The 24864-nt window shown below is 27.7% G+C and overlaps 1 protein-coding gene across 1 annotated transcript; it reads left to right on the top strand.

Moving 5' to 3' along the window:
* The first annotated feature begins 14875 nt into the window (after window positions 1–14875).
* Window positions 14876–18895, top strand: LOC107450421 (DNA-binding protein inhibitor ID-2). The gene is made up of 2 exons (XM_016066209.3): window positions 14876–15644; window positions 17647–18895. The coding sequence occupies exons 1-2, from the start codon at window positions 15312–15314 to the stop codon at window positions 17713–17715; spliced, it is 402 nt and encodes a 133-aa protein (XP_015921695.1). The 5' UTR covers window positions 14876–15311; the 3' UTR covers window positions 17716–18895.
* The last annotated feature ends 5969 nt before the right edge of the window (window positions 18896–24864 follow it).

The following is a 24864-nucleotide window of genomic DNA, read 5'->3' as shown; positions in this document are numbered from 1 at the left end:
ATAATTTAACTGAAGTTTTGATTAAACACTGTTATAAATTGAAAAAATAATGAAGTCACCATAAGTTTTCCTTTAATGCATTTTTTATGTACCTTTATTTTGCATTTGAGAATCACGTCTAACCGACGAGAAAATACTTACAAAGTTAACACAACTCTGTGCAAACGCAAATGATATAGTAAATATTGAAAGAATAAAAAATAAGGCTAATACAACTAATAAATGTGAAAAGAAAATAACATAGGTCTAGAGATTAATGGAACCAAAATGAAATTTGTGATTATGTCAAAATCGGAAGAGAGAAGATGAGTTCAAAATTTGAAAATTGATGATAAAATTTTTAAAGGTACAAGTATCTTAATTTACTTACCTCAGTAGCGAAATAAAAAATATGAAATTAATAACTGCCTTAGAAAAAAGTTAAAATATGGAAATAAAGCAGTATTTTCTGTTAATGGATTGTTAGAAAGCAAATTTATTTCAAGATTTCTAAAACTCTAATAAAGCCAATAGTAAATAAATGGATCTGAAACCTGAGTTTTATCCTACAACGATGAAAATATATTAAGAAATTTTGAACAGTGAACAATCGAAGAATTTATTGAGCCATTAATTGGAATAACAAATGGAGAAAGGATACAGCTATGTTATAGAAAAATAAATTAAAGGGGAAAACATCATAAGATAGAATATAACGCAATAATGAACGAAACAGACATGTCTATGAAAATCATGCTAGAAAAATTGAATAATAATATAATCCGTGGGCCGAATGCATTTATTGTTCAAATTCGTTCCGCTGCTTTGGGGGCAATTTTTCTTTTATCGAAGTGATTAAAAATGTTTTAGTATTTTTTATTTTATGAAGTTCTCCAAAAAATATTTAGTCGTAATTTAATAACAATAGATTATATTTCGTACTCTTTTTCTGAACGCATTCATACTCACATCCAATGAAATCATCGAATTATTTTTTTTTCTCCTCTAAGTTAACCAATCACAGATCTTATTCTCACAACCGCAAGCTGCGTTGTTTGTAAACAAATCGTTACAATTGTTGCATTGTATTAACGCTAATTTTATTGATTTCATTGCAAACTCTTAAGACATTTCTTAATTTAAAAAAAGGCTCTTTTAAGAGCCAACTATATATTGAAACAATAAATTTTACCTTTAGTTGGTAAATATTTGATTTTCGTTTTGAAATTCGAACTGTGCAGTTAGTCACAATGTGGAAAATTCGTAATTGTTGCTTGCATTCCAGAGATGATATTTCCGCAGCTGTTTCTCCCTTATCCCTAAAAAGCTGGCGAAAATAATAATAATAATAATAAATGTATTGAGTTAATAGAATGTGCTGAGTGCGAGATAAGGCAGAAACAGTTCAAGAAATTTTTTGAAATTTTGAAAACTGCAAAAAAAAAATTTGATGTTTTTATCAGGAAGGAAAACAAAATTAGTTTTTTTCTTTCTGGATTTTGTAACTGCCCATTAGTAAAGGACAAAAACAAAATACTGTATAATCTAGACAACAAAAAAAGTGGTTAGATTGGAATTTTATAAATATTTTGAATTCAGAAATTCAAAAAAAAAAAATGGAATTTTTGAAATTTATTGTAGTTTTTTTTTCCTTCTATAAAGTATGCAAAAAATAAATATTGAATATCTTTGTAAATAATAGTGTAAATTCTAAATAAACAACACGCTTTAAATATTTGACTTTAGATATGGGTTTAAAGAAAATGTGATTGATGAATTTTGTCAAGTGTACTGTTTGTACAAAATACTGTTGAATGGTTGTATATATAAATTGTTAAATTTCAACGCATAAATAAACCTGGCATTATCTTCTTTTACTTAATAAAAATTTGCAAAACAATACTTGTCCAAGGCTTTTTGGGGTCACACTTTGCTTACCTTTTGTGTATATTTTGTGCAATAACGTGGAGTGACGTGAAACTCTAAAGTAAAGAAAGCCAAAGCCCACCAAGGGCAGAACAGTTGGAAAAGAAGATTGAATCCTTATTTTTTATCTTATCGTTATAAACATAAAATATTTTACTTTTTGCAAACTATTTGCCAGATGATTTTTAAATTAATTTTTACACTAGCACGCAATATTTTAAATTTTAATTTCGCTTACAAAATATTTAATTCCATTATTTATTTGAAATTTATTATAAAAAACTTCAGAGCAAGGAAGTAGCCGGAATTTACCCAGTTATCCCATTCAGCAAACTTAGTACCGGATCGGGTGCCCGGTTATCAGTTGTACCAAATTTGTACCTTGTACCAAATTTGTATATAAATGCAATATATTCTGGGCACCCAGTTATTAGTTCTCATTACTTAGTACCGAGTTCGCTCATAAAATTTTAAATACCTTGATAATTTACTCATAAAATTATAAATAAATTCTCAAAAGTATCAGAGTAATGCAAAATTAATTTCGTGACCTTAACCAACTCTGCCTAGGTAAATACAATCAGTTTATTTGAAAATTATTTTGTGAATAAATTCAATTTGATTTGATAATTCAACACTACTTGTTCATAATTTTCTTGAATTTATAAAAACCAATTAATTTGAAAATTACTTTATAAATAGATATATGTTTCATAGGATTAAAGCTACAAATTTTAAAATTGATGAAAAATGTGCACGAACTGTATTTATGGATTTAATTGAACTTTAATTCATACTATTTAAACCTTGTATGCTGTGTAAAATTAGGTGAATATTTGTAAAATTAAGCAGAATGCAATCAATTTTAAAATTATCTATATTTTATTTTTATAAGTTTTTTGCTTGTAAAAATTATCTATATTTTATTTTTATAAATTTTTTGCTTGTAAAAATAACGAACAATATTTTAGTAAAAATTTTTTATAGTTAGATAAATTTTAATATGCATATATTTCTTTTTTCTTCTTTTATTAATTTATTTTTTGTTGATAAAACTGTGACATTTTAAAGGAAAATTTCTTTAAAAAAAATAATATAATGTTTTTTTAAAGACCCAATGGAAATATCAAGTTTTAACGATATTAATGACTCATAAATTTTTATAGGAATATTTCCAATCGAGTTGTAATGAGCATTCATGAAAGTTATTTAATCATTTTTCAAGAAGTTATTATAGCTCCGAAAATTTATGAATTAGTGAGCTTGAAATTGAATGTGTTGCTCATGAATTGTCTTTTATTTATTTTGAGCATTTTATTCGATTTGTTTTCATGAATCAGTGCACAAAATTTTGATCTCATTTTATAAAAAAATGTATCAGCAGTATTTTTGTATATCAGAATTATAGAGAAAAAAAATGGAGTAAAAATTGTGTTTCTTAAGAAGATTAAAAGGAAGAAAATTATTTTTGTCAGACCTAAAACGGAAAATTAAAATGGAATAGCATCACTTTCAAAAGAAGTGGAGGGATTTTTGGTGGAAATAATGCGTGTCACAATGTACGTCTATCATCACCAAAATTTCTACCCACATCTTTCGAAAGTGATAACGTTTAGCTAATGTCTAATGGACGAGGTTTAACTAAGATTAACGTTTTAGTTCTGGCAAAAAGAAAAAGAAAAATTTTTTTTTTTCGTTTATAAAGAAAACGTTATTTTTTTAAAATTCTTGTTTTGTTTTAATATCTGATTTTATAGTTTTGTGTCTGTCATTTTATATCGAAAGGTGCTCGAAATTGCGATGGGCGATAAATTCTATTTAGCGATAAAAAGGCGATATTAATTCTGCTTGTAGCGGCCAGGAAATGATTGTAACTGGTATTATCATTAGGCAGATGAGATTTGAGCATTTTAGTAAGGTGGTATTTCGATCAACGATAAATTCTAATTGGTGATAAATTCTGCTTGTAGTGAGTGATAAGAATCCATTCAAACGACAACTGATATCAGACACGTGCTTTAACTGATCGGAAAAATGATCGAAATTTCAATTTCGAAATTCCATCCACACACACGAAAGCAAAATTTATGAAATCGTAGAAATCTTCTGCTGTAAGTACGAAATTCGAATCAAATTATTTATAACTTATTATGATCTAAACTTCTATTTTTCTGTTACTTAATGACCCGAACGAATTTCTTTGGAAAACATTTCAGAAATTCTAAATAATCGAATAAATTTTTTTTAAATAACTTAACAAAACACCTATGTAGTTTGAATTGAAAATAGTTTTCAAAAGTGATATTGGAGATGATTACAGTATCATTTCAACCATACTATATCATTTCGACGTTCATAGATTTGTATCAGACCCTTCCAAAACGTTTAATTATGACTCCAGATCCTCCAATTGATAATTTAAATACAGATCCATCAACGTAAGAGGACAAGGAGGATGTCAGATTGCTTCCTTAGAAAAAAGGGTGAAAAGACTCAAGGAACGTGACGGTGTCAGGTCGTGAAATTGGTTATTTTCGTGATCACAACCAAAATACTATTCCTTTTGCAATTGATCTCTTTTAGGCAGATCGTGGGTATTTTCGTGAATCACGTTCTTCAGAACTAAAGAGATTTGATGAGAATAAGGAACTGTCCATCACGCATCAGTAAAAAGAGTTGCTTACAGCTGTTCTACATGATGCTATCAAAAGACATGCATTTTGGGAATATTAAGGTGGTTTTAGCGCGATCCGAAAACGATTGCTTCTGAAAAACGATGTTTGCTTGAGAACTAAACGTTCTTTAGGGCAAAGAAATATAATGAGAATAAGGAACTGCCTATCACGCATTAGTAAAAAGAGTTACAGCTGTTCCACATGATACTATCAAGACATGGATTTTGGGAATATTAGGTGGTTTTAGTGATCTGAAATGCATCAGTAAAAGAAGTTACTTAATCTAGATATCTGCAAACGATTATTTTTGTCTGACTAAACGATTATTTTGCAAACGATTATTTTCTGTCATAAGTCGAAGCTAAATTTCAGACTTAGAAGAAACTATTGTCGTGTAATAAATTGTAATCCAAAAATTGTCTTCATGTCTTTTACTTAGTTCAAAATAATATGCTTTAACAGGAACTAAAAAGGGCACAATGTTTTAAGCAAGCGATTCGATGTACAACGCTTTTTCTGTTGGATAAAATAAAATGTAGAATTTAAGGACATTAAAGCTGGAGGCGTCGAGAATTATGCCAAACTGAAATAGCATAACACAGCAAACGGTGTTGTATACTAAATCTGACAAAATAGAGAGGAAAAAAATGAAAAAAATCATTGGAGTGTTTGGGTGGGGTGGTGGTTGGACTCGAGTTGGTTTGTAGTCAAAGCCACAGAAAAGACGTTTCGCATAATCGTAAAGTTCATACGCGACGAGAAAAAATCAAAAAGTCGTAGTAATATTAATATAAATTTATTTTACATTATTATGTTGGTAGTTACCAAAATATTTTACTTTAACTACTGATAAATAAATATCGATTCGAAGGTGGCAGAAATAAAATTTTAATTCGATAGTGGAAGCTGATTTTAAGAAATTTTCAGCTACTTTATAAGAAAATTGTTACCTTTTATTCATTTTTTCCAGGTGTGTATGAACCCTAATAGGTAGTGCAAAATTTTAAAGCCAGTTTTAAATATATTTTTTCGAAATATGTAAACAAAGTTTATTTTTAAAATCAGTTGCTTAAACTTTCTTACATTACTTTTTTAAAAAAAATCCCATTTTTAAAAAAAAAATTTTTAAGCTGTATGCATGAAGCCGTGATTTCTGTTTTATATTTCTTTCCGAATCTTATATCTTTCTATTCTTATATTTTCCGCTGAAAATCTGCCACTACAGCACTGTGTATATCATCTGCCAGAAATTATGAATTTCAGAATTAAATCTTCTGCATAACGTTTCTGAGACAAAATATGAATCATCTAAAAAACGTTATTTTTTTTTGAACTCTGCAGTTGCAGTTTTCATTGCATGTACATTTTATTTATTTATTATCTTCGAATTTTTAATGTACTGCTTTTTTATTCGAAATGTCGTGAAAAATGCTTGTTACAGAAGCAAATTGGAACAAATTTAGAAATTCTTCAATTGGAGCTATAAAATAAGTAGAGCGAAGACGCACGTTCTGGTGACCAGCTGAATTAGACAAGCAAACACGTCATTGTTTTACGTTTTAAACTGACAGAATAATAAAAAATTGTGTTATATTTAAGAATTCTTATAGTATATAGTATTATTTTTTTTGCTTTATATTAACACAAAAGTTTATATTAGTATAAAATATAAAAATATCATCACTATAATTATATTTTAAACAGAATATAAATTCTTATATCTTTCAATTATGACGCATAACATTAAATAATATATTTTTTAAAAAAAATGTTTTAAATTATTTCGTATGAAGCAAATATTTTAATTGTTCGATTTTTTTTTAGCTGCACAGCGTATGCTGGGCAATTTTAGAATTTTAAAAACGTGATATATTGTCAAGAAATTGGTTGTCAATAAATTAGCTATATTTTCGATCCCCAAATTGAAATTTATCAACATTTAACGACATGCTCGATAATTATCGTTATCAGTAATAAACATTGCTCTATCGAATTCGACATTTATCGTTGCCGCTAATAATTGCCACGTTATCGTATTCGACATTAATCACGATATTATTATTTGAATAATTATCGTGTGTTCGATATTTTTTTATAGTAAGAGAAGTTATTTCAGATTTTTCGTTATCACGGTGTTATTTCGCGATTTATCTATCGCCCAGTTAAAATAATCTGTAAACTGTAATTGACCGATGTTTAACAAAAGCCAAATATCCTGAGGTCAATAGGATCACTTTAATACCAAACAAATCGGCGTAGAAAGAGATGAATTAAACACCCCATTGAGGAGATCTCCTCCCCACTTTTTTAAACACCGCTAGAGGCGTGGATTGACGGTCGCCAACGATCAGAAAAAGAACGACCACCTTTCATGCTAACTTGAAAAGCAATGAAGAGTGCGGCGTGAGAAAGCGATCTCCTTTAGGAGCGTCGGCGCCACGCTCAGAATTCCAAGACGGCGCCCAATTTCTTTCACTGGGTGTCTATAAACCACCTCACACATCATTTGCTTCTACTGGAAACTTCTTATTTTTTTTCTTCTTCTTTTCTTTCTCATCTTCTTATCGCTTTCTAGGAAAATTGTGCTAAACACATTCCAGAAAATCGCGTAAACATTCTCACCACAGGCTTCCGCCATCCTTTTGTCAAATGTAATAATGGCTCGAGTCTGTGGTCTGGATATAATAGGATTTAAGGTTGATTCCTATTGTAAAGAACCAACGTAGCTAATTGCTTGGAAAACTTCTGCTCCTAAATAACTTCTAGAAGTTAATTTAGGAGCAAAACAAGTTGATGAAACCGCAGATTTGAATGTTCTGGCCAAGCGCTGTAGTGAGAGGTTTAAAAATATTTTTACGTTGATCCGTTAAATCGTGCGAATTTTCTATTAACTTGGTCAAAAAGAGACTTTTTTGTACTTGAAGGTTCCATCCTCCGCACTTTTTTACAGGAAAATCAGGATCAACATTTATCAGGCAATTAGTTGCATTACAATCATTCTGTTACAATTTGCTGCATCTTATTTAAGGTTAAGGTACTTGAAGGTTCCACCCTCCGCACTTTCTTACGGGAAAATCTGGATTAACATTTATCGGGCAATTAGTTGCATTACAATCATTCTGTTACAATTTGCTTCCTCTTATTTAATGCTGCAGCAAATTGCAACGATGTTAGTGTAAAAATGAAATATTTTTCTTAAAATTTATTTCATTTTTTTTAAAGCAGTCACTTCGTATATTTTTTTTAATATCAGTTCTAAAATCCCGAGAATTTTTTTACTACCTTATTAAAATGTAGAGGCTTCCTTTTTTGCACTTGAAGTTTCCATCCTCCGCACTTCTTTACAGGAAAATCTGGATTATATGTATCGGCAATTTCTTGCATTACAATCATTCTGTTACAATTTGATGCATCTTGAAAGTTGCAGCAAATTGTAACGATGTTAGTGTTAAAATAAAAGATCTTTCCATTTTTTTTTTTAAGTATTTGCTTTGTGTACATAAATGTGATGGAATAATATTTAATATAAATGAAGAAGCATCTATTTTATAAGAATGTTGGGGAAAATTCGAGCTAAAAGCAGTAAAGAGATGATTAAAAATATTTTTTATTTTAATATCAGTTTTAAAATCCTGAGAATTTTTTACTACCTTATTAAAGTGTAGAGACTTTCGTTTTTGCACTTGAAGTTTCCATCCTCCGCACTTCTTTACAAAAAATCTGGATTAACATTTATTATCCAATTAGTTGCATTGCAATCATTCTGTTACAATTTGATGCATCTTATTTAAGGTTGCAGCAAATTGTAACAATGTCAGAGTAAAAATAAAATATTTTTTAATTTATTTAAATTTCTAATTAAGTATATTTAATTCAGTATATTTTCCAAATTTATTATCTGCGACTTTTTCACAAATTCATTTGCTAAATTTAGAAAAGGAATGTGATATTTTTAGTTACGATATTTAAAACTCATTCCAAATTATTCAATCTAAAAGTTTATTTTGTACACTATAGCAATTTACAGATCAAAATGCAAATTACAACTAAAAGCCCATTTTTTCTGTTTTCACTACAGAGCCTTTTTTTTGTCAATATTTGCAGTTATTTCCTAAATTTAAATTAAATCAACTAAATTAACTACAAGGGAATTCTGCGTTCGCGATTTTGACAAGAAAGTATTATATTTAGTTTTTATATTTTGTACAATTTACAAACTAATAGTTGTTTAATATTCTGTTACCAAAAAGCATCTTGATATGTTTTATTTTTTTCCACAACAAATACTAGAAATGATAAAGGAAAGAAAGAAAAAAATTATAAAAATTCGCCATGTATTTAATCGTAAATTACTTTTATAATGTTTTTTAAAATCGGTTTTTGAATAAAATAAGCCATATCGGGACACAATACACAGACATAGATTCAGCAGTTTTATGAAGCAATAGTTTATTATTGCACAATTTGCAAACAATATTTTGTTATCAGAGAAGTATCGTGATGTGCTTTAGAATCATAACTTGATATTGCTGAATATTATTTTCTTATCAAATGTATATCTCGATACAGTGAAACCTCTCGGGAGTGACTGACCAGAGTTAAATGGTTGTTAATGAAGGTTGGTAGTTTTCAGGGGTTACCTTTATAGACTTCAATATGTTATCGAAAAATTCATGATTTTTTGTGAACGATTTTAATTTTAGTTAGTGTCGTTTCCTTGGTGTGTTAATGTCACGAAAACCGGATCGATCAAATAAAATTTAGCCTCAATAAAAATGATCCCTACTGATATAATTATGAGTAATAATTATGAGTTATGAATGATAGAACTATTTTAAATAAATGAAAATGTTTTTTGTTTAAGTTTGCATTCAATTTTATGTTATAAAAATTAGTTGGCTTTAAAAATGAGACGGAGTTAGTTTGTTTGAGATGCTCAGTTTTTTCAAAAAAATCTTTTCTTTTTTTTTCTGATTTAACTTTTAACTTTGAAAACAAATCATTGATAGCATAGCCTTTATTGCACTCTGACTGCAGCATGAGGTTGTAGATCCCTTCCAGAAATCGTGAAAAAAAGCTCTCTAAATAAGAACCTCACACAAATATTTTGAATATATTTTCATCTCCTTATTTGTTTTGTTAATATTTTTTGCTTTGATTTTTTTTCTTCATGTTTTCTTATTTGGTGAAGAGGTTTTCGCGGTCGCTGAGAGAGGTTTTGATGGTCTTCTTTAAAGGTTTTCTTCAACACAAAGTCTATGGAAAAAATTCCGTGCCTCCGAAAAGTGGTCGTAAATAGAGGAGGTCGCTGCATAGCGATGGTTCCTGGAGGTTTCACTGTATAATATTTGATGTCGACTGTATTATTAACTAACAGTTTATCCCTTTGATGCAGAATTTTACATTTTAAATACTTTTCTCTCTCATTATTTTGTATTGATTTATGCAAAAATAAGAGAGAAATATTATACTTAGTATTTTAATAATTTATGGTTACAAAATACAGCATGAAACATAGTTTTTTTCTGCATGGAAGTTAAAATCTTCCTAACAGGGCTCACTTCCAAATAACAGTTTTTCAAATTTATACTAATTTTTAGTTTTGTTTATTTAGATCGAAAAAACATTTATCATTGAAATTTTTTAATTTATAAAATCAATTATAGATAAATTTTTGAATAGGAATGAAAACAAATTTTTTTTCCTAACTACTTTTTTTTGGATTTTACATTTTAGTACAAATATAATGCCGATAACCTAACAGATTTTTTTCAAATAACTATTATACTGGTTTTTATAGTTAAAAAAGGAAAAAAAAATTTCTTCTAATTAGAGCCCTAAAAACTTTTTATTTAAAAGGGACACCAGTGTCCCATCTGCGTCAAAGGGTTATGCAAAGTAAACATATCACTTTAGAAAGCCGAACCCTCATTGAAAGATCTATTTTTAAAGAATGTTCTAAAGCTCGTAACAAATTTTACATTATTATTTTACAAATTGTTCGGAGTTAAAAGTAATAAATTAAAGTAGTAATAAAATTGTGCGGAAGTTTGCGAGTATGGATCATAACCAACGTCTTCGCCCTTCGAATAACTATTTTGTTTCAATAAGAAATATTTTTTCATTGGCACTATTTTCTACATAGATATAAATATTTACATATTTTTAATGTTCATTCTATTAGATTTAAAAAAAAAATAGGAATTGATAGTTAAAACATTTCTATTTTAAAATTTTAAATCACTGTTTTGGCAAAAGGATTTCGTCGCATAGAAAAATGGAAGAAAATTGATTGTTTCAAGAACATTAAAAGTAAAATTTCTGTTGTAAATTAATTTATCTACTACATTCTGTTAACGATTCAGTTATCAGCATTTTCAAAATGCGGAAGTTCCATTTTAGAGAATGAATGACGGAGTCTTATTGTCGCCACGTTCATAACTGTTGTCTCAATGCAATGGAAGATGAAACTATTTACTAAGAAGAAAAATCTTACTCAAAACTATAAAAATGCGCTTTTATAATTTTTTAGTTTCTGCATATTTTTCACTTTATAACATGATATTAATTGAGCACAATATTTCCTGGATTACAACTCTGGAAAAGAAAAATACTTAATCCTTTTAAAACCTATGATTGATATGATAACCTTTATACCGTAATTAATCCTTTTACAACGTATTTTAATAAACAGAGCATAAAAAATATCCACGCAATTTCTTAATTACTTTTGATCAAGATCATCAGATTTTCACTCAGCTATTAATCTGAATCGATTAAAGGTTCGATCTTAAATATAATAACCGACAATAAATTTATACAGCTGATATTTAAGTTACGATATAAAACCTAAATCATTGTCTACCTGAATAAATATCTTTTTTTCCTTAATAAATTCTAAATAAGATCGCTTTTAAAATAAATTAATTTCTAACGAAAACATAAAGGGTAGCCACAATCTAGGAAAAATGGTCACCCTAGTTTGGTCCAGAAAGCGGACGAAAAGTACTTTAGTACTGATTGTACTTTTTGGCATATTTCATCCAGTTTTCTGAAACTATTAAAGTGAATTTAAAAATCGCTTATCCAAACATAATTCTTTACAAAATAAATTTTTTTAGAATATTCAATTAGTTTTTAAATATTCAATTTAACGGACGTTCGAATATAACGTAAACATATTTTTGGCAATTTTGGCTCCCCCCCCCCTTTCCCAGTCTGCAAAAATAAGCAAATCATTAACCCCTCCCATGTTTGCGTTAGAAAGTTGCAACACCCCTCTCTTTGTTTTTGCTTCAACTTAGAATTTTATTGTAGTTAAGTAAATAAATGTTTTTTTTGCATTAAGCTAAGTTTACTTTTGAATTTCTTCGATAAAATTTTGAGTCGAATGTTCTTCAGGAAAAAGCGTTCAAAACTCTTGAACTCTAAAATTCTTCTTCGAAACTTTTTCCTTTTTTTTTGTTGATTTTAAATTTTTTTACGAGTAATTTTTTGTTACGTTTTTTACTTTGCTTTTTAGGAAAATATGGGGATTTTAATGCCCGTACGTAAGCATTGCTTATACCTCTCCTCCCCTCCTGTCAGTAAAAATAAGCAAATCGTGAACCACCTCATCCCTGTTAGGTGCTTACGTAATACTTGAACTGCCACTTATTAATAATCAAAAAATTTTTGCATTGTAATGCAAAAAAAATCTTCACATCTTAATAAACTATGTGATTTTTTTTTTCTTCAAAAAAATCAAGTTTCTAACGAAATCGTTTGAATAGTTATCGAAAAATAAAGATCGGTTTCATTTGAAAATTTAAAAAAAAAAAATTCTTAGATGTGTCTTTTGGCAAATTGAGTAAACGGTGCGAAAATTAACAAATCGTATAATGGGGAACTTTCCCATCGAAAACTTTTCCAAGAATTGGCTGGAGTTTAATTTCATTTCAAAATATTAAGACAGGAAATGTTTTTTTTAAAAAAAATTATGAAATTTTAAATTATGAGTAGCTTTATAACTGCATGTAAGAAATCAGTGAAATAAAATCAGTAAAATTTCTAAATGTATATACCGAGACAAAGGAGTCTTTTAGGTTTTTAAAAAAAGCATGATTTTTAGACGAAGACCAGACGCATGACTTTTTAGACGCGTGATTTTTCGATAGAAAAGTGAAAAACTTATTATTAGAAAGAACGAAATTTAGTGAGTTTAAATTTTGTTAATTTTTTTCTCTCTCATTTTTAGTTTTTTATGCTGTTGTGTCCTGTACTTTTTTCGTTTATCAACCCTCACGATTACAGCGCAGTCTTTTTCTTCTTCTTTCTTTGTATCTCGATTATAATCAGATTATTACATCAAAATTAAAACTTATTCAAATGAAAGATCCCAATGCAGTATCACAGGCTTTGTTTCCATTTAAATAACTTATTGATTTTATTCGGCTACCTTAGCAAGTATAGGAACTTGCTTTTTATATTCACATTTTATTTTTATTACTATAAAAACTCGTCAGATGTTTTTTGTCACTGAGATTTATTGAATACTAGAAAGAAAAGCTAATTCATAATAATGTTTTATTATATTACAGTCATTATTTTAATTGTATACGTTGACTGAAATCAGTTTTGCACAAATTTTATTATAAAAAAGTGGAACAGAAATTCCTATTTTATTTTTATTATTATAAGAACTAGTCAAATGTTTTTTGTCACAGAGATTTATTGAAAACTAGTGACAAAAGTTAATTCATAATAATGTTTCATAATAATATAGTCATTATTTTCATTGCATACGTTGACTGAACTCAGTTTTGCATAAATTTTATTATAAAAAAATAGAACAGAAATCCCCATTTTATTATTATAAAAACTAGTCAAATGTTTTTTGTCACAGAGATTTATTGAATACTAGAACGAAAAGTTAATTCATAATAATGTTTTATAATATTATAGTCATTATTTTAATTGCATAGGTTGACTGAACTCAGTTTTGCATAAATTTTATTATAAAAAAATATAACAGAAATTCCTATTTTATTTTTATTATTATAAAAACTCGTTAAATGTCTTTTTTTGTCACAAAGATTTATTCAATACTAGTGCGTAAAGTAATAGAATAGAAAAATAAATAGAAAATATTCACTGTTTAATTACTGTAGAATGATAAATTGATAGTGATTTAAAATTGTTTACAGTAAAATTTTGAATAATAACGTAATATTAAGGAATTTCTTTATAACAAAGAAACACCGTTCATAGTTTAAGCCAATAATTTGGAATAATTATCAAAATCAAAGACATGATAGCCGATGAGAGTATTGCTAAGAAATTATAATGAATAAATATTACAAGAATGTATCGTTAGGTGTTACACTACTAATAAAAATTAGTTTAAAGGTATAAGATACTTATATTAATTCTATGCTGTGCTTCTTAGTTTTCTTAATTAAGAAAAACGTATCGTGTGATTTTCTAAATAATAATTATGCCTCGATAACAACTATAAAAGACAACATTAAAGTATTATATTTTGCTACTAAGAAATTTTCTTTTTATCTATTTTCTTTTTCTTTTTATCTATTTTTAAGCATTTTTTGAACCAGCAGAAAGATTCTTTAGTTGGCAAGTTTTGCGTAAGAAAATTTAGAGATAAATATAATTTTTTATAAAGCAAGGATATAATTAATAAAAATTGCTGTTTACTCACAAAAATTCCAGTTAAACATTTCAAGAATACAATAAAATAGCATGAAAAGTGTTGAAAATATGAAAATAGAGAAGAAAACAAGATATTGGCTTTAAAATGTGCCAAAATAGACCCCTAACCAATAAATTTACAACACTTATGAATACGGCCCACTCAACTATTAATTTTTCATTTAATATTCACAGGGCATTTTTTAAAGAGAGTTTTCACTTTGCGCATTTTTTTGTCATTATTCAATTGAATTTGCAAGTGTGCCAGGAAATTAGAGAGAATAGCTTGATGTATATACTTATATTTTATCATTAATTTAACTACATAATTACTAAACCCGCATTTCTTCCCATATAAAATTAAGTATTTTATCATCTGCCTTTCTAATCTAATTGCAGGCAAGTAAATTTTTCCCACGAAGTAGCTTTAGTTCATATTTTTTGGGACATTCTCTTATCATTTATTATAATTTTAATATTTTAAAAAAAAAAATCGTCATCTTTACGTGACCAGATGCGCGCAATTGTCAAGCGCACCTGCGAGATCTCACTAACAAAATATTTTCCCACGCATTTGTGCCTCATCTACTTACAACATCATTTAATAGATGGCGGGAGGACAAGAACAGCCCTCACTTCTGACAGAAAAATGAAACCAGCTGCCTTAGTTATGCATAGAGAAAACATTCTGTTGTTCAAACTGGAAAACCGCCTGAGAATTCTATATGAATTGATTGACAGTTGCAACTGCGATAACCTCTCCTCATTGGCTCTTCTCCGTGCACAGAGAATCCTTTTCGGACGATCCGATTGGCTCTAAGCGAATGACAGCTGTTGCCCCACCCATTGCATCCATGATGTTTATAAGTAGCAGAATCTGAAAATTTCGTCAGATCGAAGCGATATTCTCTTTCCGACGTTGTTATTCTCAATTTTACTGCGAACCAATTTGGATACACTGTTTACGTACGCCAAGTGCATTGTTGATACACTTAGTGATTATTCATTTCTCCGATTATTGATTACCAAATCCTATCGATCATCATGAAAGCTACGTGTGATATCGTAATGTCGCCGAAACATGAAATATTGAAGGGTAGAGCTGGCCGTGTCGATCGTGACGTGACACAGGAGGAAATGCAGACCTTGCTGAGCAAACTGAAAAATTTAGTGCCCAATGTGCCAAGGAATAAGAAACTGTCCAAATTGGAGATAATTCAGTATGTCATTGATTACATCTTGGACTTGCAAATTGCTTTGGAAACTCATCCTGCTTCCAGTAGCAAACCTGCAGCTGCCGTATTGGGAATGAGTAGTCCTAACAGACAACCCCTTGGAGTTCTCTCACCAGCAATTAACACATGTGCAGCACAAGAAGTAAGTACCGAAATTCTGTTTTTATTATTATTAGGTAGTACCCAAAATCTGATTTTCTGTATATCTTATAAAGCTTCTTTTTTTAAATTAGCGATCAATATTTTTCTGAACTGAAGTACTTGTTTACTTAGAATCTCGTTTATTTTTGTAACAAAATAATACTTTACAAGGTCGAATTTGTAATAAAATTTACGAAGCATTTTGATAAACATGAATAGGTTATAATATTTTTTAAACCAAGCTTTAATAAATTGTTTTGTTAAATACTGCAATGCTATTCGAAATGTAATCCATTAGAGCTCGAAATCATTAAGTTTTGTTATAGATAATACAAGAATAAGTTTTCTGTAATGTTTTGTTAGCAATAAATTTAATGTTAATCAATCTGTACTTCTTGAAAATTATATAATATTGATTTGATCTTGAAAAATTATATAATATTACATTCGAGACGTTTATAAGTTTCATGAGGCTAGGGTTACTGAATAATGCAGTTGTAAATTCCTGTTATTAACTCTATATTCTCATACAATATTGCTTCATCGACTATTTCTGAATTTTAAATGTGAATAATTGTGCTGTTAAACGATTTCAAAATGTTATTCCAATTTCGAAACTAAAATAAATCGATATCCCGAAACGCTAGCAGACCGTGTTGGGAGCGCCATCTGGTAACGGATGACGCAGATGGCTTAATTTAATGAAAGGTTCCCCCTTTCAAATGAGAGGGAGCTCTGTATTTATTATGAAAATGTACGTTGGGCTTTCGCTTCAAATCCCCAAAGCAGATGCGACCACATCTGCATGATAACTGTTGGTCTCTTTTAAACATATCTTTTCCCCTTCCCTAAACGTCACTGATTAACATCTGCAAATTAATGTTCCATCTGTGCCCCAACTGTCAGGATAAAACAGCTTTCATTGATATATAACAGTTCGTCAAATAAGAGAAATATTCATAAATGTTCTTATTTTTTATTGACTATTTGAGGATTGAAATTAATTTAAGGATGAAATAATATAATTTTTTTAAAATAAAATTCTAGATAATAGTTAGTAGTTTTGTATTTGATGAATTTTTTCTTTCTCTACTTAGGTGTAAAATTTATGTTAATTTTCTGAATTTCTTACATGAATTTTCTGTAGTTAAATATAAACGTCTCAACTTCACCTTAAAATTTAAACAACGGAGTGACTTTTCTATTTATTAATGGGTACAATTGTATGGGTTTGTTGAAGGGGGAAAGTGTGACTTGCCATGCCAGGTGTGCAATGAGTCATTCTCTGTTAAGTACGTCATTCATTTCTTGAGTGAGTGAAAAACTTTTCTTGACCTGAAATTGGAAGCATCCCAGACCTACATTTTTTTTTTTTTATGTTTGGGACTGAAAAGAACTTAAAAGATTTCATTAATACATTTTCCATTTCAGTAACTGATATGTCTACAATAAGAACAATATTTTCGAAAATTAATCAATGTATATACATCACTATCAGCCAGTTTATTTTTTCTTTCTTTCTCTTTGCAATAAGTACTTTTATATAGTAATAGTAACTGTCGAACTCATTGGTTTTTGAATAATTTTTTTCTGCCTGTTACACAAGCGTCTTAAGATTATCAAAAATAATTTTATATATTTAAATCTTATTTATAGAGTGGGAAATAATTTTATGACTATTAAATTTTCTACTACATGTAGAAAATATATAAGGAATTATTTTACGAATACACAAATTCTAAAAGTGTTTTACAAGTTTTTGAAGACAGTGAAAATATTGTTTTTGAAAAGGCTATGAAAAGAAGGAATTATTAATGACATTTTCTGTTTTTTTTTAAATTAAATTTCCATGTCATTGATACGATTTCACCTATATTTATGAAGAAAAAAAACTATATACGTGTAATCATAACAGTTTTAATAGTAGATGTTATTTATAAAACTATAAATCATAATTATTGATAAATCAATATACTTATGTTGCTTTTTTTTTTCTTCCTCAGGTAAATCAAACAGATAAAATTCCTACTATCATTGCTGAGGTGATAGCTAAAAGACCAGTGTCCTGTTAGCTGCATTTATGATACAGAACTGTATATACATATTGTTATAAGACTCGATGGAGAGAAACCTTTTGTGAATACCTGTGAATGCCCTATCTCCATTGCCTCAACTAGTCTACTCCGTCTGTGGAAGATGTTCATAGATATTGTTATTTTTCCTTTGTTGCGATCTCACTTGTGTTTGTACACTTGAGGACCTACTTAAAGGTGATAGAAATTTTTAATTGCAAGGTTTATGTGAAACAGATTTTTGTGTGATATTACTTTTTTTTTTTTAAATTTTTTTTTTCTATTTAAGAAAATGTAGGATTGCTATTATCTCAAGTCAATTTTTTATTCTTAGATTGCATTTTGAATTATGCAATTTAAAAATTAAATTTAAAGCAATTTAATGAATTATTTAATCTCAATTATTTTGTTTAAGTCTTTAATTAGGATTAATGCAGAATTTTTTGTGGACATGTGTCTCTTTTAAATAGTATATAATTGTTATACTAATAATGTTAAATAGTAATTAACTATCCATAAATGTAACCACTTTAGATAATAATTAATTTTTTATTTTCTTACTCCCACATTTTTTTAAGTGCTAGACATTTAATTGTGTTGTGGATGTGTGGTTCTCTTAATCGTTATTTATCTAATTTATTATTTATGAGGTATTTAAAACAAGTTTAATGAATAATACTGTATTTTTTTTAATCATTTTTTTAATGTTTCGCAGTTTACCTTGTGATATTTGTAAATAATGTATATATTGAATTTGTACAAGAAATTTAGAGATTTTATATTATGATTTTGAAAGTCTGAATTTGAAGAGGTAGTTTCATTTAATTTAAAAGCATTCAATATTTTGTAAAATCATTTTTATTTGAACAAATTTTTCTAATTTTTTATGTTTTAAAAGTATTTCACATCCTGCATTCAATTTTACAATTTGATGAACAAATTGTACATAGCTTGTTTCTTGTAATCCAATTGCATCTGTACAACAATGGTTGTTTAATGTTAAAAACTTGATGTTCCTCAATAGATACAGTATAGTGTGAGCTGGTACTTGTTTGACACTAAAATAAGTTATGTACAAATGAAATTGTGATATTTTTTTGGCCCTTTCAAACATTGTACAAATGTATGGATTGTAAAAATAATTATGAAAATTAAAAAATTATTATTTAGAATGATGAAACATGTCTTTGTCAATTTATTTTCTATTTTATCTTATTTAATTCACTCTAAACTTTTGTAATTTCATTTTTAGATTGCAGTTCCAATTTTCTCTTTTCAGATATCTTTTATGGATCATATAAATAAAAATAATCTAATTTATAATTTTATATTTATTTTTAAATATTGAAATTTGCATTAGAGCAAGAATAATTTCAAGTTAAGAATGACATTTATAAACTTTTTTTTACAGTGTAAATTTTCTTTTACCGTAATTACTAAAATGGTTTAAGGTAATTAATTAAATTCATACATAGATAAAATTTTTTTAGATGGGTCTTATTACTTCGATAGTTATAAAAAATTTTAATATGCTGTCTTAAAATTAATACCACAATTAAGTAGGACTAGTAGATTAATTATATAAGAAATTTTTTTTAAATACTATTATAGCTCCTTTCTGGTAAGTCATACGACATTAAAAAAGCATTTCTTTTTATTGAAATGGTGAAAACAATTCAATATTAAAAAAATTTCTATTTCCCGAATTGTTAATAGTTGCTAATATGGATTTTTTAATGTTATTTAATAATTCAGAGACAATTTTGCCTGATTATTTTGGAGGAGGTAAGTATGTTAAATTCTTACCATTTAAGTGAAAATATATTTCATTTTGCACTTTGAAAACAAAATTTTGATTAAAAAAGCTTATAAAATCAACAAAATTCATAGGTTTTTTTTAAGATTTTTCTTAAATAATGGTGAAATCCTCATAAATGTAAAGTAATTTAGATACCAAAGGGCTACAAATGGCAAAACCCTTTCCTAATAAATTTCTATTATGCATTATTTCCATATTTATCATTTGTTAAAGATCTATCAGGTAGCAGCCTCCTTAAATTATGTGTTCAGAGCATATTAATAATCCTAGGGAAAAGATTCAAGATAATATAATAATACTCCAGACTAGAGGATCTAGGATGATAACTGGAAATCTTGAAAAATGTGAGCATATTTAGTAATCGACCTAAACTTGCGATTTCATTTTATAGAATCGTATTAACAATCAGGGGAATGACGCAATACCATTCTTAAATTCTATAGATCGATGACTAAAAAATATTTTTTACGTGCCTTATCTGGATACTCACAGGTGTTCAATGACTAACTCCGCTACCTTCCCTTAACTTCCCCATGTTTGCTATCGTCTCGGTTTCACACGCTGATCTCAAAAGAACTTTTTTTTTATTCATTTCTGCTTGATGTTAAAAAAAAGGGGGACCCCATTCGAAGTCTTCGCATTAAAGATATGAATTTTTATGTTGATTGTTTGGGTTGTTCACTATCAAGAATGCGGTTGGACGGAGAGTATAAAAGTTCTTTTGTATCGAAAGGCGGTATATTGCTTTGACTTTGAGGACAAAGTCGAAGGCTAGAGGGTCGGTATATTTTTTTATCAATATTATAGTGACACTTTTCACTTCAGTTCTTTTTTTATGAGATATTTGAAAAGAAAGTGCTTAGAATCCATTGCTCATTCGAATCTCAGCAGATGTGCGGCGCGTCATTGTATTGTCAGCCGTTCAAAGAAAATGATTTTTTATGTGATTATTAATCTTAATTCATGAAAGATTATTAATATCTAGTGCTTCGTCTCTCATAACATTCTAAAATGTTTATTAAGGAATGTTTTGCAATCGATAATTAAGTTTCCGCCGGTATACGTCCAGATTATTACAGCGTTATCATAGTCATTTTGACCAACCCCTTAAGATTGTTACTATGGGAAATGATAAGTTTTGCGTAACGACTACTTTGATAATATATATATTATAAAGTCTAAAAATATTTCAAAAATAATTGGCTAGCAAAAGCAAGAATGAAAGTAAAAATATTAAAAAATAACGGGCTAGCAAAAGCATGAATAAAATAAAATAAACACATAAAGAAATAAGCAATAAAATAAAAGCAGACGATAAAATTAGAAGACCTTTTTAGAACAGCAGAGATTAGTTTTGTTTTGAAATTTGAGTTTTCATATAATTTAGTTTGTTTTATAAGATTATAACTATCCCGTTACGGGTACTTTATATTTGTTACTGTATTTGTTGTGGTGTGAAATAAACTTTTTTTTTAATAAAACAAAGAACTGTTTCTTAATATAGCTTGATACGTTACAATATTTTGGGTTGAGGAGGAGATAAAAAAAATTATGCTTGGGCTGGTATTCCGGCTAATAAGCTAAAAAAAAACAGTATCAAAGTCTAAGAAATCACAACTGAGTAAGGTGGAACAGAAAACAAAAACTTGTTGGATTGACTTAGAAAATTAATAGGAATGCTAAAAGGGATAATTAGAAACACCTCTTATCATCAGGCAATCAAACTGCTTTTTAAATACCTCCCCCCAACTCGTTGGCTGTTCAACACATTTCTTTAGCGATTCTTGTTTCTTTCATACTTAAATAATTATTTGTAACCCTTCACCGGGGTTGGCAGGGCTTTGGACCCCGTGAACCATGGTTTAAACAGTTCTGTCCTAGATCCCTCTGTCCGAAACTCTTTTACTCCAGTCATGTAATAATTTTATCTGTACAATGCTTAAGAGTACTTAATATAACATAGAATTATCACTTTTATAAGTAATTAAATTTAAACTTATAAGAGTATCTCTGCGTATTAAAATATAATAATATTAAAGTAATTGTAAAAAATGATGGTTTTAATTTAATTTGGAGGAAAAAAAAATTTTTGGTCAAAAATTACAATTTTTTTTTTTTTTATTTAGTTGAAATTATTTGGCTCTTAAAAATATCCAATCTTCTAATTTTCATTTGTATTTATAGAAGTCTAAAAAAATATTAAAATAAGATACAACAATTTACACTATAAATAAGTTTAAAAAAATTAATTTTATTGTTTATAATCTTTAACCATGAAACGAAAAAGGGTTGTAATTTTATAATGACTAATTCTTTGTTTTATCAATTCTGGAATTTCAATAGGTACAAAAATTTTTCTCTTATAATATTTTATTTCTTTTAAGTTAATAAGTAAATTGCTATTAGTAATTTAAGTAAATTGTTAATAAAAATTATCAAGTATCAATATGTTACGCATATGTTAAGTATAGAATTTTTACCCTTAAACAAAATTCAAGGGTTAGAACAGTAAAACCTATTTGTTATGTCCAAAAACAATTTAGGACGTCCAAAATTTTAACCCAGCCTTTAATGTTATATTTCTATAGTTTCATTTTTGACAATTATTTAATAAAAATATTAAGAGCGGTGATTACAGCCGACCCTGTATTGTTGCAAATTTAACTCTGCCGTTCCATTATTTACGCGTACAAGTTGTAACGCATAGTTTTAAAGTCATAACATTGGTAACGCGTACAAGTTATGTGCTAACACCGAAGGTGTCAAGAAAGCTTTTAACTATTATGAGAAAATCATAATCGAATTAAGTTTTTTATTTAATTATAAATAATGTAGCCTACTTTTGATGTCAAATAGTGGTTTACGACATACAAGCGTCAAAGATTTATTTAAATTGTCAAAATCTAGGATGATGGATAATAATGTGGAAATTATGGAGAAAAAAAAAAGATGTGTGTGGTTTGGTAACATAAAACGTGATTCATATTGATTTGTACAGAAAATAAAATTGATTTTATTTAAAGCAAGAGGAAAATGTATTTAAATTGAGTTTTTATTGAAGTTTGATTCGATTATGTAAAAAAGTTCATAACTAATCACAGTTTACAATTTTAAGAAATGAGTGAAAAAAATTAAAACAAGAAACAAATTTTGAAATTCAACGAAGGCTAAAAATTTTCTTTGATGAGGTAAAAAATAACTGAGTAAATTGGCGTGTTACAATTAAAAATGAAATTTTATAAAATGCCACTTACAATTTGTGTAACTCATCATTTAGTCAACCAAATATAACATAAATTTGCCCGAATTAGTTTGTTTGTTTTTCTCAGATTGCATCTATTTAAATTTAGGTATTATTTTTTAGTTAAAAAAAATATAACTGAAATAAAGTTGTCTGAAAAATGATTAAAAACAAATCGAACATATACTTCTTAAAACTACTGCATAAGTTAAGTCTACAAATGATTTTAAGATAATTTTGCTAGGGTATTTAAAAATAATGCATTGTGTCAGCTTTTTAATAATTATAGTTTTTTTTTCAAAGTAATGTATTTTCTAAGAATAAAAAACAGTTTACCTTTGCAAAATATTTTATTCCTGTCAAAAATTTGATTAGAAAATGAAAGGAAAATAAATAACAAAAAGTAAAATAAAAAAAATAACCGAGGGGGAAAAAAATAAATGTTTATAAAATTTAATTATAAAAAAAAAATTAAAAAATAACTTCAAATCCCGAATAAAAATTTAATATTTTCTCGAAAAATCACATTAACTTTACGTTATATGTTATCTAGTCAAGAATTATCTTTTGTTTTTTCATTACGTTACGTATAAAACCTAGTTCAAGGTCGGCCCGAATATTTCTTTATCATAACTGCTCTTTCAAAATTTTATCAGAATTGTTTCTCATTTAAGTGGAACAAGCGAACAGAATGCAAATTTTTGAACACCTGCAGTTCGGTTAGCAGCATTTGCGTGGTCATTTCGTGTGATCTAAAGATGATAAGTTCAGTTTTATGATCATGTCGTGTAATCATGAGTAAGGCGTGGAGGTGTTTTCATTTTTTTTCTTTTATCCCTTTTTTAAAATAATAAAACTGAAGAAAGAAGATGATGGTGTTTGTTGAAGTGATGAATGTTGTTGAGATAGTTGACTAATTCTAGACAACTTAAGCTTCGATGGTGATTAGTTGATTGTTAACCATTCAAATTCTACTTTTTGAAATTTTTTAATTATATAATTGAGATTATATATATATATATATATAAATTATCAGTCCAAATCCAAAATTTCATAAAATTTCTATTAAATTTAGAACAATCACTTGTGTGTCTAATACTTAAACATAACTAAACCTGGCGCCATTTTTTCTAACTACTTGAACAAAATTATTTACAATATTGTTAAAAAACGTTTTTCTTGGATTATCACTAATAATTAAACCGATTTTAGAATTTATTTAATAAAATTAATTCCATTGCTACTTTTGATTTCCAGGATTATTTCAACAGCATTCCCTGTCAAAACTAAAAAAAAGGTCTTCAGAGTTATAACTATGATTATAAAAATATCCTTCATAACTGCGATTTTGATTAATGGGAAATTTTGATTAATATTTGCCATTTTAATAATTATCTTTTTAATTGAAAACATATTTTTGTTCAAATTGACCGAATACCAGAAGGATCTAATTTTTCATCACTCTTAGCTAACTTATTTTTACACTATTATGAAAAAAATTGTACTCTTAATATTACATTTCTTTTTAGATTTATTGATGATTTAGCTATCTTTATTTTCAAAATTATACAATTTTGTTAAATAATATTTACCCAGAGGAATTAATCTTGCTCCGTAATCATAACTTAATTTTAATTTTTTGGATTTATGTATTAAAAGAGAAGAAAATATCTGCACTGTTAATTTACAACGATAAAAGAAATTATTTTAATTTGAACAAAAATTTGGAATTTTAATGTTTGTAAAACATTAATTTAATAACATTATTAATCAAATAAATGGTATTCAAAAATTACGTAATAATGTTTATTTATCCAAAAAAAAATAGAAAAATTCTTTCAAAATTTGATGAAAAAACAATGGATATCCAACGAATGTAATTAAGCTCTATAAAATCATGGAGTTAAATGTATACTACTATTGTCAAAAAAATTACTAAAAATGACTTTGTGAACTAAATTTATATTTTTACCATGTGCAAATCAAATTCAAGCAAATCAAATCATAGGCAAAAAACAAAAGCACTATCAAAATCCAACGAATCATTATTGAAAAAGGTTAAATTGAAATAATAAAAATGTGTTTGATA

This window comes from Parasteatoda tepidariorum, chromosome 4, assembly GCF_043381705.1.
Source record: "Parasteatoda tepidariorum isolate YZ-2023 chromosome 4, CAS_Ptep_4.0, whole genome shotgun sequence".
Taxonomy (NCBI): Eukaryota; Metazoa; Arthropoda; class Arachnida; order Araneae; family Theridiidae; genus Parasteatoda; species Parasteatoda tepidariorum.
This window is presented reverse-complemented; position numbering and strand designations above follow the sequence as displayed.